The sequence below is a fragment of the Zingiber officinale genome, chromosome 2B (assembly GCF_018446385.1).
Source record: "Zingiber officinale cultivar Zhangliang chromosome 2B, Zo_v1.1, whole genome shotgun sequence".
In the NCBI taxonomy this organism is placed as follows: domain Eukaryota; kingdom Viridiplantae; phylum Streptophyta; class Magnoliopsida; order Zingiberales; family Zingiberaceae; genus Zingiber; species Zingiber officinale.
The window spans coordinates 74,499,327-74,517,928 of record NC_055989.1 but is presented as its reverse complement, the minus strand read 5'-3'; the positions used below and the strand labels follow the sequence as shown (position 1 = coordinate 74,517,928).

The 18,602-nt window shown below is 34.3% G+C and overlaps 1 protein-coding gene across 4 annotated transcripts; it reads left to right on the top strand.

Moving 5' to 3' along the window:
* The first annotated feature begins 9,826 nt into the window (after positions 1-9,826).
* Positions 9,827-13,701, top strand: LOC122045895. Of its 4 annotated transcripts, none has more exons than XM_042606312.1 (7): positions 9,827-10,124; positions 10,381-10,658; positions 11,106-11,474; positions 11,597-11,920; positions 12,105-12,482; positions 12,571-12,652; positions 13,291-13,701. In XM_042606312.1, exons 1-7 carry the CDS (start codon positions 9,941-9,943, stop codon positions 13,524-13,526), a joined length of 1,851 nt encoding a protein of 616 aa, XP_042462246.1. In that variant the 5' UTR covers positions 9,827-9,940; the 3' UTR covers positions 13,527-13,701. The 4 variants fall into 4 exon arrangements, with proteins under 4 accessions (XP_042462246.1, XP_042462245.1, XP_042462248.1 ...); XM_042606311.1 differs by having other exon boundaries at positions 12,102-12,482; XM_042606314.1 differs by having other exon boundaries at positions 9,984-10,124; positions 10,337-10,658; positions 12,102-12,482.
* Positions 13,702-18,602: the final 4,901 nt, after the last annotated feature.

Here is an 18,602-nt window from a genome sequence, read left to right as displayed (position 1 = left end):
TTTAGATTAAAGTCTTTTAAGATATGTGACATCCATAGCAATTGGGCTACGCATTCGCCCATCGCAATGTATTCGGCTTCGGTGGTTGATAATGCAACACATTGTTGCTTACGACTAAACCAACTAACTAAGATGATCCTAGTAATTGACATCCTCCACTAGTACTCTTTCTATCTAACTTACACCCGGCATATTCAGAATCAGAATATCCGACCAAGTCAAATTGTGAAGTTCTAGGATACCATATTCCTACATTAATAGTTCCCTTTAAATATTTAATAATTCTTTTAACCAATGATAAATGGGACTCTTTCGCACAAGATTGGTATCGGGCGCACATACTAACGATAAATAAAATGTCGGGTCGGCTAGCCGTTAGATAAAGTAAACCTCCTATCATGCTTCTGTACAATTTTGAGTCAACAGATTTTCCATTTTCGTTACTATCAAGATTTATGTTACTTGCCATAGGTGTTTTAATTTCTTTGGAGTTTTCCATACCAAATTTTTTAATAAGATCTTTTGTGTATTTAGTTTGATGTACATAGTTACCATCTTTAGTTTGTATAATTTGAAGACCTAAGAAATAGTTTAATTCACCCACTAAACTCATTTCAAATTCATTTTCCATTAAAGTGACAAATTCTTTTAAGAATTTTGAGTTGGTTGATCCAAATACAATATCCTCAACATAGACTTGAGCTAAGAAAATATCTGAATTAAAAGTTTTAATAAAAAGTGTAGGATCAATTTGTCCTTCTTTAAACCCTTTTGATTTAAGAAAATTAGACAGTCTTTCATACCAAGCCCTAGGTGCTTGTTTTAGTCCATATAAAGCATTTTTTAACTTAAAGACATGGGTTGGTTTTTTTACATCCTCAAATCCGGGTGATTGACTTACGTAGACTTCTTCCTTAATATGGTCATTTAGGAAAGCTGATTTAACGTCCATTTGATATAACTTGAAACCTTTAAATGCTGCATAGGCTAGCAACATTCTAATTGATTCAAGTCTGGCTACCGGGGCATAAGTCTCGTCGTAATCGAGTCCTTCGACTTGACTGAACCCTTTCGCTACTAGACGGGCTTTATTTCTTAATATTTCTCCTTGATCGTCTAATTTATTCCTAAAAATCCATTTAGTGTTAATGGCTGACTTATCTGTTGGTGGAGGAACTAAATCCCAGACCTGATTTCGTTCAAATTAGTGTAACTCTTCTTGCATTGCAATTACCCAGTTAGGTTCTACCAATGCATCAGTTATGTTTTTAGGTTCGATTTTGGATACTAGGGCTATTTGACTTAAGTTCCTAAAAGCAGATCTTGTTTGAACTCATAATTCAGGATTTCCTATGATTTGATCAATTGGATGATTACGGTTAGATTTTACTATTCTTGAGGTAGAATTTTCAAGTTGATTGGTTTGTGTAAACTTGTCTTCTTCGTCGTTATCTACTGAACCATGTTTATTAATAGACATGTTATCATATTCGTTAAAGGTTACATTAGTGGTTTCTTCAATTTTTAAAGTAGACTTATTATAAATCCTATAGGCTCGACTTGTAAATGAATAACCTAGAAATATTCCTTGTTGAGTTTTTGAAGTAAATTTACCTAAGTAATCTTTAAGATTTAATATATGTACATTAATTTCAAATACTTTAAAATATTTTATGTTTGGAATTTTATTAAAATAAATTTCATAAGATGTTTTATTTAGATATTTATTGATTGTAATTCTATTTTGGACATAACAAGCTGTATTAATAGCTTCAGCCTAGAAATAATTTGGTAAATTATATTCGTTTAACATTATTTGTGAAGCTTCTTGTAAAGTTCTATTGCGCCTTCTTGATCATTGGAGGAGTCCAATCTTCAGGTTCAAGAGGCGTTCCATCTTTTGTTGGGGGAGTGTAGCCTTTCAAGATCGTGAACCAGAGCTCGATGTCAGACTTCAAGTAATACTCCATTCTATTCTTCCAATAACTGAAATTTTCTCCTTTGAATAGTGGAGGTCGGACAATACTGTAACCTTCTTGATACGAGTTCGACATCCTTGCAAGAAAAGACTTAAAAAATATTTCCAAGACTTTTGTCTTGGGATTAGTAATGCTTGAAAAATAAAAAAAAATGAGGAAAAGACAGTTTTTAAAAATGCTTTGAAAATCAATTAAGAACTTTCAGAGCTAACGAAGCTCTGATACCAATTGATAGATCGAATAAGAGTGATAGAGGGGGGTGAATATCGCACTTTTAAAACTTTTCTTTTAAATCAGAATAGTGCAGCGGAAAGTAAAAAGACACAAATTCGTTTACTTCATTTGGAGCCTAGCTCGATTCCTACTCGAAGGCCCGCGATCCTACTAGAACCCTTCTTTCTGAAACCTTCGGAAAGAAACAGATCATACAGATACAGAAAGTATAAGATAGTAACAACCCTACTATCTTAATTAAAATTAAGTGCAATACAAAAATTATACCGACAGTTGTACGAGTAGAATGTAGCTTGGTCGGTACTTCCGGACGGAGTGGCTTGCTGAGCTGATGAAGACGTGTAGCACAATCCGTACGCAAAGAAGAGCTTTTGAGATGGTCAGAAGTATATTTAGTCGCAGACTTTGAGCCTCATTTTATAGGTGTACTGGACGTTCGGTCGACCGATCCTCTTGTTCGGTCGACTGAACACGCTCCCCTTCCTTCCTGGCTGCAATCTGACGTTGGCTCGATATTCTGCATTAACTGGTCTTTAATGGTTCGATCGACCGATCCATCTTTTCGGTCGACCGATCAAGCTCTTTCCCTGTTCGTCGAAATCTGCCGAGATCTTTATTTAATGCGTCTTTAATGTTGATTGGATCAGTCGACCGATCCATGGATTTGGTTGACCGATCAGCCCAAGTTTCCTTCTCCTTCTGATTGACACCGATGATGTGTTCTGTGCTGAGTCATCATAGTTCGGTCGACCGATAGTCTGGTTCAGTCGACCGATCAAGTTTTGTCTGAACTCTGGTCTGAATTAATAACTGCTTTAAGTTGACCTGGTTCAGTCGACCGATCCTCCTATTCGGTTGACCGATCGGGCTTGACCTGCAAAACAGTGTTAAGCAAAATGTCCTGCAAAACAAATGTTAGCACAATTATAATGCATGAGCGATATAAAGGACAGTAGAACTGTCTTGATCTCAACTTGGAAACCTTCCCGGTTTCTTCAGTTGGATCAGCGACCTAAGGTTGTCCCTACGGGAACCCGACCTCACTGTCGTTCCTCCGGTTGTTTACCTCAACCTACCTACCAAATTTAGATCCTCCAGATCTAATTTGGACTTTTCACTTAGCTTTGATCGATTTACCAGGACTTTTTCCTTGATCTTCGGTCCTCCAGACCTCTCGATCGCACTGCCAAGATTCAGGTCCCCTCGACCCACTTGGAATTTCACCTGGGTTCCACGATATGCTAAGATTTCTCCTGCCTAGCCTCCAACTAGGTTTTTCCGATTGAGTAAATAGTCTGCACACTCAGTCAACTTGTTAGATCACAACAAGACTTAACTTGAACCTTTGACAACATCAAAACTTAGGTTTGATTCTGGTGCAACTGTTGGCTAGTCCTAAGAAAATCGTACCGGTTCCACTGTACAAAAATTTTTTGTATAAGTGTCGAACCTTTCCTTAAATAACCTATTGTGTTCTTTAGAAGTTAAATTAGGAATCGTAGATGGAACTTAATATCATTGATTCCAAATTTTACTTATCTGTTCTTAATGGTTTAGATTTGAATCGCAAGCGGAACTTAACACTATTGATTCAAATCTACCTAAGTTATTAATTCCATAAATATTAATTTTCAAAATCTGCTTCCAGAACTGCATGGCGAGGCACATGGCCTTCTTGGATATAGGAGCAACCACCACCGCCTAGGCAAAGCCTTTTAAAGAAAGCTAATATTTATTTCCTTAAATAACTCTAGGTTAACCAAAAAGAACAATCGAATCACAAATTCGAAAAAAATAAAAGAAAAGAAACACAACTTCGAAACAAATCCGAAAACTCTAGAATCATATGCCTCTTGTGTTTGGTATTTCCAAAAATAACTTATACAAAGAAAACTAGTATGATGCGGAAAACAATTACTAGTTATACCTTTTTTTGTAAGCAAAAATAACCTCCTGATCTTCTACCGTATTCCTCTTCTAACTTCGGACGTTGTGTGGGCAACGATCTTCCGAGATGAGAACCACCAAGCACCTTCTTCTTCCTTCTAGGTTTCGGCCACCAAGAGCTCCTCCAAAGATGAAGAGGTTCGGTCACCACCAAGCTCCAAGGGATGCTAGAAATATTGCCTCCTTTTCTCTCCTTCTTCTCCAAGCAAGATCTAGCCACCACAAGGACTCCAAGGATGAGATGAGGTTCGGCCACAAGATGGAGAAGAGAGAAAGAGGAGGGGCCGACCACACCCAAGGAGAAAAAGAGAGGAGAAAAATAATAGAGTCATTCACCATGAAGGCACCTCTACCCCCTCTTTTATAATCCTTGGTCTTGGCAAATAAGGAAATTTAATTAAAAACTTCCTTAATTCTTTTGCTATGAAAAGGAAAAATTTATTTAATTAAAAACAATTTTCCTTTTCATTATTATATGCCCGACCACTTATTTCCCCAAAACAAGGAGAGTTTTAATTAAAACAAAAATTAAAACTTCCTAATTTGTTTCCGGAAATTTATAAAAATTTCTCCAATAATTTTTCCCTTCATGGTGGATTATAAAAAGGAAATTTTATAAATTAAAATCTTTCTTTTAAACATATAGATCATTTCCAAAAAGGAAAGTTATCTCTAAAAATTAAAATCTCCTTTCAATCTACAAATAAGGAAAGATATCAAATCTTTTCTTAATCTTTTGTACAAACTAATAAAAGAGAATATTTAATTTTTAAAACTCTCTTTAAATTATAATCATGGTTAAAAAGGAAAGTTTTCTCAAAATTAAAATCTCCTTTCAATCTACAAATAAGGAAAGATTTCAAATCTTTTCTTAATCTTTTGTAGAAAGCTATAAAAGGGAAGATTTAAATTTTAAACTCTCTTTTAAAAACATGATATTCACATAAGAAATAATTTTAATAAAAATCCTTTTTAATATTCTAGTGGCCGACCACCTAAGCTGGGGACCCAAGCTTTGGCCGGCCCTAGCTTGGGCTCCAAGCTAGCTTGGCCGACCACCTTAAGATGGGTAGAAAGGTGGGTATAGGTGGGTATAACTCTCTATATACAAGAGGCTACGATAGGGACCGAGAGGAGGAATTGGTTTTGGTCTCCCGATGAAAATAAGCTTCCCGTGTTCGCCCCGAACACACAACTTAATTCCATCAATAATAATTCATTCCACTAAAGAACTATTATTGAACTACCGCACCAATCTCAAATTACATTTTGGGCTCCTTCTTATTATGAGTGTGTTAGTCTCCCTGTGTTTAAGATGTCGAATGCCCACTAATTAAATGAGTTACTGACAACTCACTTAATTAATATCTTACTCCAAGAGTAGTACCACTCAACTTTATCATCATGTTGGACTAAGTCCACCTGCAGGGTTTAACATAACAATCCTTATGAGCTCCTCTTGAGGACATTATCAACCTAGATCACTAGGACACAGTTTTCTTCTATAATCAGCAACACACACTATAAGTGATATCATTTCCCAACTTATCGAGCTTATTGATTTATCGAACTAAATCTCATCCATTGATAAATTAAAGAAATAAATATCAAATATATGTGCTTGTTATTATATTAGGATTAAGAGTACACACTTCCATAATAACTGAGGTCTTTGTTCTTTTATAAAGTCAGTATAAAAAGAAACGACCTCTAATGGTCCTACTCAATACACTCTAAGTGTACTAGTGTAATTATATAGTTAAGATAAACTAATACCTAATTACACTACGACCTTCCAATGGTTTGTTCCTTTCCATTTTGGGCGTGAGCTACTGTTTATAATTTATAAGGTGCTGATAACATGATCCTCTGTGTGTGACACCACACATCATGTTATCTATAATATAAATTAATTGAACAATCTACATTTATCATAAATGTAGAAATTTGACGAATATGATTCTTATTTCTAGAGAAATGTTTATTCCAAAATCTAGGCTTTTAGTATACATCCTAACAGCAACTTGCACCAACATGTTGTCGTTTTCGTTGATCGGGCATGAACAAGAGAACTCCTGACAACCAACATTTGACGAGCTTGACTTGGGTGCATCTGAGTAGTTCGTCATATCCCGACCAGGTGCATCAAGCTCTTATATATAAGTCTACTATGAGAAAACCCGTCCGGTAGAGATGGTTCCTTCTCCTCCTTCCATGTTCCTTGTGTTACCAGTCTGGCTTCCCGACCTAGACATATCGACCTAGCAACCATTCTGCCTCCCCTACTTGGGTATCTTGCCCGAGCATCCATTTTGAATTCTCAACCTGGGTAACCCGATTGATCAACTTGTCTGCATTCCCGACCGATCAGCCTGTCTGAATTCCCGCCTTGGGCCTCTCACCCGAGTACCCTGTCTGAATTCCCGACCTGGGCCTCTCGCCCAAGTACCCTATTTGAATTCCTGACTTGGGCCTCTCGTCCGAGTAACCTGTCTGAATTCTCGACCTGGGCCTCTTGCCCGAGTAACCTGTCTGAATTTTCGACCTGGGTCTCTCGTCCGAGTAACCTGTCCGAATTCCCGACCTGGGCCTCTCGTCCAAGTGTGAGCTGGGTAGCGGCTTTTAAAATTACAGCCCCTTTGTGGAGTGATACATCTCCTCGACCTATGCTTGCCCTGCCCCCTTGACTTCTGACTGCAACGTCTCCTTGACTTCTGATCGTCACGTCCTCTTGACTTCTGACTGCCACGCCCCCTTGACTTCTGACTGTCACGTCCCCTTGACTTATAACTGTCACGTCCCCTTGACCAGACCCTACCATTATGCGCCATATCAGACGACAAGGTAAAAGCCCTTGTTTTCGCAATCCATCAAATAAAAACAAAACAATGACTCTGATTTCTTCGATTTATACCAGTTGCATGCTTTAATTATCGCTTTGAGGGCGGAGACGGAGGCGACCAAGGTGACGGAGTTGGCCAGCCAATTCCGGCAGGTGCTGGGGCTGCTGGAAGAGGCCTTCGTGGAGTGCGGCAAAGCGAAGGGCTTCTTCGGTGGGGACGCCGTCGGTTACCTAGACATCACGCTGGGGAGCGGCTTGGGGTGGATAATGGCGGTGGAGAAGGGCAAAAGCGTCAAGCTTTTGGATGCGGAGGAGCTTCCTCGTTTGGCAGGATGAGCGGAGCAGTTCCTGGCGTAGGAGCAGTGAAGGGGATAGTGCCAGACGTCGACGAGTATCTGAAATTTTCTGTAGCCACCGCGGCGAGGACGGGCTCTACGCCCGAAGATCTTATGAGATCGAAATTAGGGTTTGTTTGACAAGAATTCCCCTGAAAATAATAAATAATTGGGATACAAATAAGGTGGTAAACATTCGTAAGTAAATTATTAACAATAAAAAAACTGTTATTTGGGATGAAAATGTTTAGTTGCTAATTTATAAAAAAATTTACAATAAAAATATAAATTACCATAAATTAATAATTAATTTTACGATAAAAATATTTTTATTATAAATTAACAATAAACTATAATTTATTACTAAAGTCATTAAAAGTTAGTGACGGACATCAATATTTGTCACAGATTTAGTAATGAATAATAAATTCATCGTAAATATTTAGACTTGTAAACATTCATTAGCAAATTATTAATTATCATAGCTGTTATAATATATTATTTATCAATACTGACTTTAATTGAATAGAATTTTACTGTACACGTATTATTGCAACTACACTTACTTATTATCCGATCCTAAATTTATGTCCTTAGAAACAGGGTAAGGAGAACTTACTGTGAGCATAATCATTTTATACTATAACTATACTTAATTATTATCCCATGGAGGTATTTAGTTAGTTATATGGCGTCAAATTTATTACAATAGATAAATAATTAATTCTCACATGAGTGCATACTTTAGGAAAAAAAAAAAAACTCCTTCCGTTCCTTAGAGGATCCACAATACTAATGCGTTATAATATTTACCACCTCATCAAAAAATATAGGGCCCATTGTCACATACTCATTATAACAATATATCTCTTTCACTCACATCCTTTTTAACACTAATATGGGCCCCACCATCCACTTATTCATCCCTTTTATTAGTTTTTTTAAATAATATTAAAAATTTAATAATTTAAAAAAGAAAAGAAAATATTAAAAAATTAAGAGAGAGGGTATTCAAAGGTGTTCAAACCTTTGAACACCCTCTCTCCTCTCTCTTGTGAGTGGGCATTATAATGCCCACTCACAATGGAGAGGGGGTGTTAAATGAGTGTTATAATACCCATTTAACACCCCATTATAGATGTTCTTAGTTATTTGTTGATTGACTATAAATTAATTTTATAATTTAATTTTTTTCATATAATTTAAAAATAAATTATGAGAACTATAAACAATAAGTATAATTATTTTTTACTAGACCTACCCTTAAATCAAATCTTACTTATACACAAGTTCTTTCATATAATTTAAAAATGAATTATGAGAACTATAAACAATGAGTATAATTATTTTTTACTAGACCTACACTTAAATCAAATCTTACTTATACACAGGTCGTAGTAATTATTATCATAATTACTACCATATGAGATTTATCCTAATGACTAATTAATTGACAATTTAATTCAGCTCGACTAAGAAAGGTAACAAAAATAAAGTAGGATAAATAGGGTGTTATTTTTATAATTCATAACATTGTGGTTAGATCTTAAGTACGAATCTTAAAAATCTTAAAATTGAGATTTAGTTAAGGTGAATTATAGAAAATTTTCTCTCTGATGGATAACGAGTTTTAATAATGCGAGCCATCCAATAATTTTTTTTTTATAGAATCAAAACGATGATCCCTAAAATTAATCAGTACAAAGAATAAACCTTTTATCAATTAAAAAAATCCTTTCAAACATCCTAATACATTTTTATCAATTACATTTTTCAAATGTAATCGAATACTATTATATTAATTTTTTTATTAATTTAATGAAAAATACTCAAATTTAATACTTCAGTGGTTTGAAGTAAAATGCTACGACTGAATATTTTTTTATAGTAAAAATAGATTAGGAGGGTCTTAAAATGATTTTTTAATATAATAAATTAAAAGATGTTTTTTTTATTTTTTAAAAAATAGATATATTTTTTTTAGCTGTAGTATGAATGCTAAGGCAACTCGTCGGACACACTTTAAGTGATTTGTGGGCCAATAAACGATTGATAGCACCCATGTTTTAATCACGAATTAATTACTCAATTAATTAAAATCACTTAAAAATATCTACTATCGTAAATCTAATAACAACGCAGGTAAATTTCGGGTATTCAAAGATAGTGCCTATAGAATTACCCCAATTTGGCGCTAACAGTCAACGAAAAGACAAGTCAACTACCTACTCTTCCAGACGAAGCAATGCCCGAGCTATTACTCACCGTTAGATCTCCATCTAGCGGTCATCATTACTATTCGTACGTGTTCCAACCGCGTTCACTCCCACGCTTTCGCGGAAGCAGCGCTCCGATTCATGAAATTACTAAAGTAGCCCTTTGTCTTTTGGCCTCATAGCAGGGGTAAAATAGACATTATGACCGGACTGTCACACTATTGTACGGCTACTGGAAAGATGTATAAAAGGCAGGGAAGAAAGGTCGGCAGATAGCGTAGCTTCTTCGCGGAAGATAAACTAGGGTTTCGATTTCGACGCAGAGTTCTCGTCGCGATCGCCTCTCCAAAACGATTTTCTGTGGCGTAGGAGGAAGTAAAGCAGTTGATGGTGAGGAGGGAGATGGAGGTTTTCACCGTCGATTCGTTGCCTCTGGGATTCCGATTCCGTCCGACAGACGTGGAGCTGGTGAATCACTACCTCAAGGGGAAGATCAGTGGGCGGATCAAGTCCGAGGTGGAGGTCATCCCTGAGATAGATGTCTGCAAGTGCGAGCCGTGGGACCTTCCCGGTGACCATACCCCGCCTTCATTTATCTCTTATTGCGTCTCTCCCTTTGTTTATCTTCAGGTTCTTCTTGCGAAAGTTTTTTGTTTGTTTGTTTAGGATTTTGTTTTGTCCGATTCCCCCAATTTTCCTTTTGCAAAAATCGATCTTCGATGACGATTTTCTTTGATTGTTTTATTTATAATAATTTGGTTTGTCAAAATTGGTTTTTTGCAGACACAAAATTGCTAATTGATATGGCTTCTGTGTTAACTATCCAGCTAAAGCGTTGGTCAAATCAAGCGACGAGTGGTTCTTCTTCTCGCCCAAGGACCGTAAGTATCCCAACAGCAGCCGTTCTAACCGAGCTACACAGGCTGGATACTGGAAAGCTACCGGTAAGGATCGGATGATCAGGACTAAGGCGCGGGAGACTGCGATTATAGGCACAAAGAAAACACTTGTCTTCTACCAAGGCCGTGCTCCCAAAGGCGTCCGAACTCTTTGGATTATGCATGAGTATCGAACCACTGAACCCCAGTTTGATTCAGGAGGGCAGGTGAATTCTTATTTGATGTTTCTTAAAAATAGTCATTCACTCATTCTCTTCTACTCTCACTTTATAGCGAAAGGCTTCCTTAACTGATAAAACCTGTGCAGTCCTTTTTTCTACTAGTTGAGTTGATTTTCTTGCATTGATACCTGTAGGAGGCACATCAATTGCAGCGGTTTCCTCGTTTTTTTTTTTTGCAACTTTCACTGTGACTGCTGCTCGCTTAACACTTACTTCTACTAATAAGTCAGTACTTAGATGATCTTAGATGAACATGGATAATGTAATTTTGTAAAAGAGAATTTATTAGAAGGGTAACTGCATGGATTATAATTTCAAATTGATTGGTGGATATTTTTGAACGATTTATTCATGCTTTATGTTCAATCTATTGTATTCTTGATACTGTTATGTTTTTGGACTGTTTTCTAATTCTTATTCAATCTTGTTTAGGGTGGTTTTGTTCTGTATCGGTTGTTCAAGAAGGATGGAGAGCGGAACCCTGTTTCTGATGCTGATGATTGTATGGAGAGAAATGTTGATGATACACAGAGTAGTGCTTTGTCTTCTGCTTCAACTATGCATTCACTAGGTGGGATGCATAATATAGAAGATGCTGCCATGGAACCTGTGACACCATTGGATCAGAAGCCTCCATTGTGTGATTCTCAGGAGAACATACAGCTTTTACCTCTATGTTCAGATGAGCAATTATCAGGTGCCAGTGAACTGTTTCCCGATAAAAATAATTTCATAAGAAACAATCTTCAAATTCAAGAGGAGAGCCATTTTACTGGCACTGTGGAATCACCATCAGATGGGGTAAGAAGTTATTGTATACTTGTGAATTTTGATTTACCTAACCCTTAAAAGTTTTTATTTTCATAATCACTAATTTTGTGCATAATTGTATCCAATAAATTTTTTTTATACACAAAATGCAGGTTGATTTTTCATTGGAAGATTTTACACGTTTTGTTGTCCCAGAGTTGGAAGAATTTGCTTCAGATGGTTTTCATATCAATTCCTTAATGCTACCGCAAATGGGGCATGAGCTTTATGATGGTGTTGAGAAGCAAAATCTTGAAGATGATTCCATCACTGAATTCTTGGATGGAATTCTCTGTGATCCTGAGGAATGCTCCCCTGATGTATCAAATGCCTGTAGCAGTCTAGCGCCATATTATTCTTATAGCCCCGCAGAAACATTTACAATCTGGGACAGCACAACATGCATTAGTGGGGATAATAAAGATATGACTGCAGATGTAAGATAAGAAGTTTGTTGTTTAATATATTAGTTATGTTGCTTCATGATTTTTTTGTGTGTGTAAATGGGATTGGGGGGCTGTTTACATGTTCTTTAGAATCTGCTGATTTGTATGCAATTGTGATAAAGATAGCAAACCTTGTAAGAGGTTCTGATATCTTTCCTGTTTTCTGCTTCAGCAGGTAATAGAAGTGCTTGGTGAACAGTCCAAACCGCCTGTTTGTTCAAGAAGCGTTCTGCAGAAGAGTAATGCTGCTCCAGTGAGACAACACACGAGTCAGTTTTCTTTGCTTCAAAATCAGAATTTGGGCCATAACGTTTCCTCCGTGGAGACTACTAAAAGTACGCATCAAGAATCAGTTAATATTGAAAACATAGATAATGCCAGAATCCATATTATACCACGAAGGAATTTGTTGGCATCTAATTACCCAAGTGAAGAAAAAGGCTCGTCAACAAACCGGATACGCTTGCAAAAGTCCATTCACAATGTGTCTGCCTCCAAAACTGATCATATAAGCACTATAAATGATGATATAGTCCGCTCAGTTATCCGTGAGGTCTGATAATTTACTTGTCAATTGTTATGACTAGTTGCATCATGATTTCTATCATCCTGTTGACAGAAAGATTTTCCTAACCTGACAGGTTCCAGAAATTGTGGAGCATCTTGAAGAAAACACAGAGTTTGATCTTGACAGCAATATCAATGCTAAGGACCCTCCTCGTGGTAATAATTTATGCTGAAACTAGAACTATTTTGATTACTGGGCTCTGCTCCATTACTAATGCTCAATTAAGTTGGATTCTTTTGACATGGATACTCAATTTTAACCTAAGTTGATTTCATGACTTTGACAACTGAAATTTAATCATCAGAGGAGGCACATCTTATTTTTGTGAAACTTGATTTTTTTTATTTTTTTTATTTTATCTAAGGGAGGGTATGAATTGGCAGATCAAGCACTAACATACTCTTATAGTTTATTACTGTTTGCATGTAGTTTAATTTTTCTCTCTGCAAAACTCTAAGATTGTATAACTGATGTTAAAGTAGTTTAGGTCCCTTGAAAATCAAAAACTTTCCTTGCACGTTCACGTGTTATGTCATTGGAATGCCTGAGAAGATCCAAAATCCAAATTGCAATTTTTGGAATTATTGAGGGTGCAAAATACATGTGAATATTTAAACGCTTGATTGCAAAACTACATACATCCTATAAGAGACATGATATTTTATGCAATATTTTCCATATTTTATTATTTATTGTGTGTTGACATGGTTAGTGATCTATTTTGATTGGGATACACGTTGACTTGATTGTGATACACATTAACTTTGTTAATGACCATGGTTTCATCATGCAGGTAATGCAATTTTTACAGTGAAAGCATCCTCTACTGAGTTTGGTGATGATCCCAAATCCACCGGATTGAGATCCAGATGGGCACATAAGGATGAAATCTCAAAGAAGACTAGTGATCGGTCTTTTAAGGCTTTGGCAATTACATCTGGTTCATACTCTACTATCAGAATCATTTTGATTCTTTCAGCCCTCCTCTTGTTCCTTTGTCTTGGATTAAGTTGGTGCCTTAGTTCCTGATGTAAAATTTGTGCCTGTAGAATTTGACAAAATCTGTTGGGCCTTGTAAATTTTGTAGCTTTATAACATTTAGTTTTCCACTGTTTGCTTTTTACATGTATAGTCTACTGATGTCAGCTCGCTAACTCATGAGACAAGGTGTTCTGAATAATACATTAGCAATTCTGCGGATTTATGTCGCTGTGCTTGTGTTCCTTATTTTTTCTTCTGCACAATCTTTTTTACTTGGATCATAGCATACTTGTGTTTGACTACTCCAGTATCTTGCTGCATCTTACTATCACTGTGTTATAGATTATAATTGTAGATGAGTTTTTTTTTTCTTTTCCTTTAATAAAGGCACTTGTTCTTGGAACATTACAACATTAAAGTTGAGTTCATGCTCAACTATAATTTTTACTGAAAACCTTGTTGCATTTTCTTCAGATAAAAAAGGTTATCATTGGTGGGACAAGTATTCGAATTAATTAATTGCTTCTTGAAGGCTCTTGCCTTGTTTCTTTCTATGAAGAGAGAAACAGCAATATACCTTTGTTGAGAAAGACTCCAAAGGTTAGTTACAATTGATCATGAAAGTTGTGAGAAATAGGGTCTTGTTATAGTCACATTGCAAAACATGAAAAAATGTACTAGATGAGACAGATAATCATAGGAATCTTTTATCATATGAAGAAAAAAATTGGCAATTCATGTGGCAGTAATTTCTGACTATTGCCATTACTGGGGGTTCAAATTTGGAAATTTTGCTTTATCCTAACTTCATTGTTCTTTTAAATTCCCTTCTCAACTCTTTTTAGGCAAGTATAATCCCAACTGACATGTTTGATCTTTCTTTTCATCACTTAAAGCACCGCAAAAGAAGGATGATCATGAAGATTGAACCTTCAGAAACTTGGTATAGATATTCATAAGAGATTATGATTTGCAATTTGTGCAGAATTTTATTTTGGTTCTTAAACTTGATCATGATGTCTGTGATCTATCACTTTGTATGCTAATGAATAGTGTAAAAACTTATTTGCTATCTATCTTCCTTGACAAATTACAGATTGAATGAATGCTTGGTCCGAGGATCACCATGAGTAGAGGAAAGGCTTCAAATTTACTTGGTGTATCTATTGGTTTTGTAATGCTTCCGTATACGCAAATATCATCATGATAGTTTTACAAGTTCTGACATTGCTGATAATATTCAATGGCGAGAATCTTTCAAACAGCGTTGCCTGGTTAAGAAGAGCACTTAAGAGTAATTGTTTTTTTTTTTTTCAAAGATCCCTATGCAGTTGACAGGGTCGCATAGCCATGCTTTGGTTGATTTTGTTCAAGGTAACTAATTTTTGTATCGAGTTAGATGAGCATGTCTAGTGCCATGTTTTTATCTTTTAGCTCTATCCTATATTTCTCATAGAACTTCTCAGTCTAGTGACTTTCTTCTTTGTAGCTGCTATTGTTTTTCCGAGTGGGGAAAACACCATTCCACATTTGCTCAAAATACATTACTCGTGCTACCACTCTAATGATCCAAATGCATACCCTTATTTGCCCAACTATGGTGCTGCATTTCCCAGAATCTATGACAGGCTACAACAACCATTACTGTATCTGAACTCAGGGATTCCGGGAACATGAAACCTGCCGCAGTTGTTTTAGCTTATTTGTTCCTCCACGATCACTATGATGCAAGAAGATTTAAACCCTTCTTGCTTGTGTATGCAGTCCTTGTGCCAAAATGCAACCGATAGGATGTCTAGTGCATTTCAGAGGCAATATTGTACCACCACTCTGAAGTGCTCACTACCTTAAACTTTCCAGAGTCTATTTTAATGTTGTTTTGTCTTCTCCTTTGGCTGTTCTAGTAATTATTGGTTGTATAATGGTAATGAATTTTCAATTATGATCTTTACCTTTTATACACTTTGTGGATGTCATAATCTAAATTTGATAACTAAGTGTTGTTCTAAAGCTATGTCTATGTTTAGAGTGATATAGTGTATTTCTATGTTTGGAGTGATATAGTGAATTTTTACATTGTTTTCTCTTCTACCGAGCGTTAGAAAGTTTTTAAAGATAATGTAGGAGGCTTGGCAGTTAAGCTATTGTGACAACTTGAAAAGTCAGGTTGAAATTGTGAAAGCTATAAAAGAATAAGCATAAAAAATTGGAGATATTTTAGTTGATTTGATTTGACACAAATGAGTAAATATCTAAAAACAAAGAGTGAAGCTGAATACAATATATGCACTTTAAAAATTTAAATTCTTGCTCGGTATGATAATTTGATACAAGTTGTTGCATGTGATTAATATTGTGAATAAATTTTTTAAGTGAAAATGTGGACATTGATATTGTAATTAAATAATTAAAAGGATTTATTCTTATTTTGAGGAGTAGAGGGTTTGAATTTGATAAGGCTTTGATGAAAGCGAGGTAATTGGCCAAAGAAATGGAGATTGAAGTTATGCTCACAGAAAAATTGATTATATGAAGAAAGAAATAATTTAATGAAAGTAATAGTGAAGATATGATGCAATAAGAATCCTTTGATGAAAGCAAAGTAATTGGGCAAAGAAATGGAGATTGAAGTTATGCTCAAAGAAAACTTGATTATATGAAGAAAGAAATAATTTATTGAAAGTAGTAGTGAAGATATGATGCAATAAGAGTCTTGTAAAGTTAATTATTTTCTCTTCCCAATGGATCAAATTATTTATTTACTAAAAATTTGCGAAGAAAGGGTTTTTTGTTCAATTCGGAGAGATTGAAGTTTACTAATGATGATAGTCTAATGAAATCTTGTAAACATTTTGAAAAAACTTTGAGATATACTGTCAAGTCAAATATTGATGGAGATGATCTATCTATGGAGTTATTAAACTTGAAGCAGTCTTTATCGATGGAAGTAAAAAAATATTAGATATTTTAAATTATATGAAAAATATGGATGACTGTTATCCAAATACTCATATTGCATATAAAATTTTGTAGACTATACTAGTTATAATTGACATCTGTTGAAAAGAGCTTTTCTAAATTGAATTTGATTAAAATATAATTTCGATCTATTATGTTATAAAGAAAGATTAAATAGATTGACGATATTATTTATTGAAAAGAAAATAGTTGAACATCTTGATTATACAAGTTTAATTGATATTTTTTTAGTTAAAACAACCCGACATGTTATATTTAAATTATTATTGGTAATATTTATTTATTTTATTTGATTATATTTTACTATATTAAATGTTATTTAACTTTATATTTTATTTTACATGTTGTAATCTTACTAAAACATTATAGCAATATGCATTACACTTTTATATAGTTTTAACGGAATTAAGACGTATTATATTAAATGATTACGGAGAATATTTATTTATTTATATTATATTTTATGTTATTCAACTTTTATTGTACTATACATTTTGTAGACTTTCTAAAAAATTTTGATTACTAGTAGAAAAGAGGATCATATTTTAAAATGTGAATGATTTTTATAACTAAAATAGCAATAAGACGTTATAAGGAGATTTTTTTTTAAAACTCGACTCATGTTACTAAAATCTCAAGTACGACAATGTTTGGTGGCAAATCATTGTAGTATCGCTTTTGCTTTTTTTTTTCCCCTGAATTCAAAGTATTTTGATAAAAGTAGAGAATACGATATAGTATGAGATCCATATAATTAATCCTATTTTGTAGGATAAAAGTTTGATTGTTACCGTCGTTATCATAAGAATTTTAGTATGTACGGAAGAAGACTAGGGTGTCAAAAATAAATCTAATCCGATAATCTAATTCGAATCGATCCGAAAAAAATCAGATTCGGGTTGGAGAGTAAAAACTTTTTGGGATGGGTCGGGTCGGGTTCGGGTTGATCCGGGTTGATTTAAATATAGGATTTTTGATTTTTTTGGGGTTAAGTCAAATTTTATTTTAAAAATTTAGATATTTTTATGTATATTAATATCATTTTTGTATGATAATGATGGAGTATTGAGATAAAAGTGAAGAATTATAGGAAAAATAGCCCAAAAAAATCGTTTTGAATCGGATTTTCGGATTATATGGGTCGGGTTCGGGTTGATCAGGTTGGTTGGGTTCAGGTTCGGGTTGAGGTATTTTGGGTTGAACTCAGGTTTAGATTGGATTCGGTTAAAAAAAACTCAACCCGATCCAATCCGACCCGACCCATCAGAATTAATACTCGTAAAGAAGACCGATAGTTTTTTAAAAACTTATATATATATATATATATATATATATGTTTTGTGATTTTATTTTTGAAAAAAAATGTATATTTGTTTCGTTTTTATTTTCTATTATGAAAACTTTAAAAATTTCAATTCGAACTTAAGTGTTTATAATTTAGGGTAAATTTAGATGTAGTTCTCAATCATAAACTCAATTTTACATATAATCTTTATTGATCAAAATCTTTATTTCTACTCCCTAGTCAAATATAATAGACACTAGTTTACTTAATTGTCCCTAATATTTTCAGATATAAAAAGTCAAAAAATGAATATAATTTTTCTTAAATTCAACATATTAAATTAGAATTTTTCCACTTCAATTAGATGAAAAATATATTAGATTTTTTTTAAAATGATACTCAATTGTATAAAAAATATACTAGATTTTTTTTGAATGAAGCTGAATTTAGAAGAAATTATATTAAGTATGAAAAAAAATCATGTTCAATTTGATAGAAAATATACTGCATTCAAGTTTAAAGTGTCGAATTTAAGAGGAATTATACATATTTTTAGATTGTTTATAAAAGAAAATATGAGGGACAATTTTGATAAAAATATATTAGATTCTAATTTAAAATATTAAAATTTAAAAAAATTATATTTATTTTTGAACTTTTTTATACTTAAAAAATTTGAAAGGCAATTAAATAATGATATTTACATTAAAAAAAATCAAATAAATGAAACTTTGTAGAAATAAAATTTTTTAGACATATGATTATATGTAAAATTAAAATTGTGAGTCTCTAATTTACCGTATAATTTAGTTGTTTTAATATTGAATTTGAATCCTACTTTTATAAAGGAGCGTCTCCTC

Bases quoted from the DNA above. Each gene is read 5' to 3' on its own strand.
- LOC122045895 (XM_042606311.1), top strand. From the start codon at position 9,941: ATGGTGAGGAGGGAGATGGAGGTTTTCACCGTCGATTCGTTGCCTCTG. The intron at 10,659-11,105 runs GTGAATTCTTAT...AATCTTGTTTAG, and splicing joins AGTTTGATTCAGGAGGGCAG to GGTGGTTTTGTTCTGTATCG. The intron at 11,475-11,596 runs GTAAGAAGTTAT...CACAAAATGCAG, and splicing joins TGGAATCACCATCAGATGGG to GTTGATTTTTCATTGGAAGA.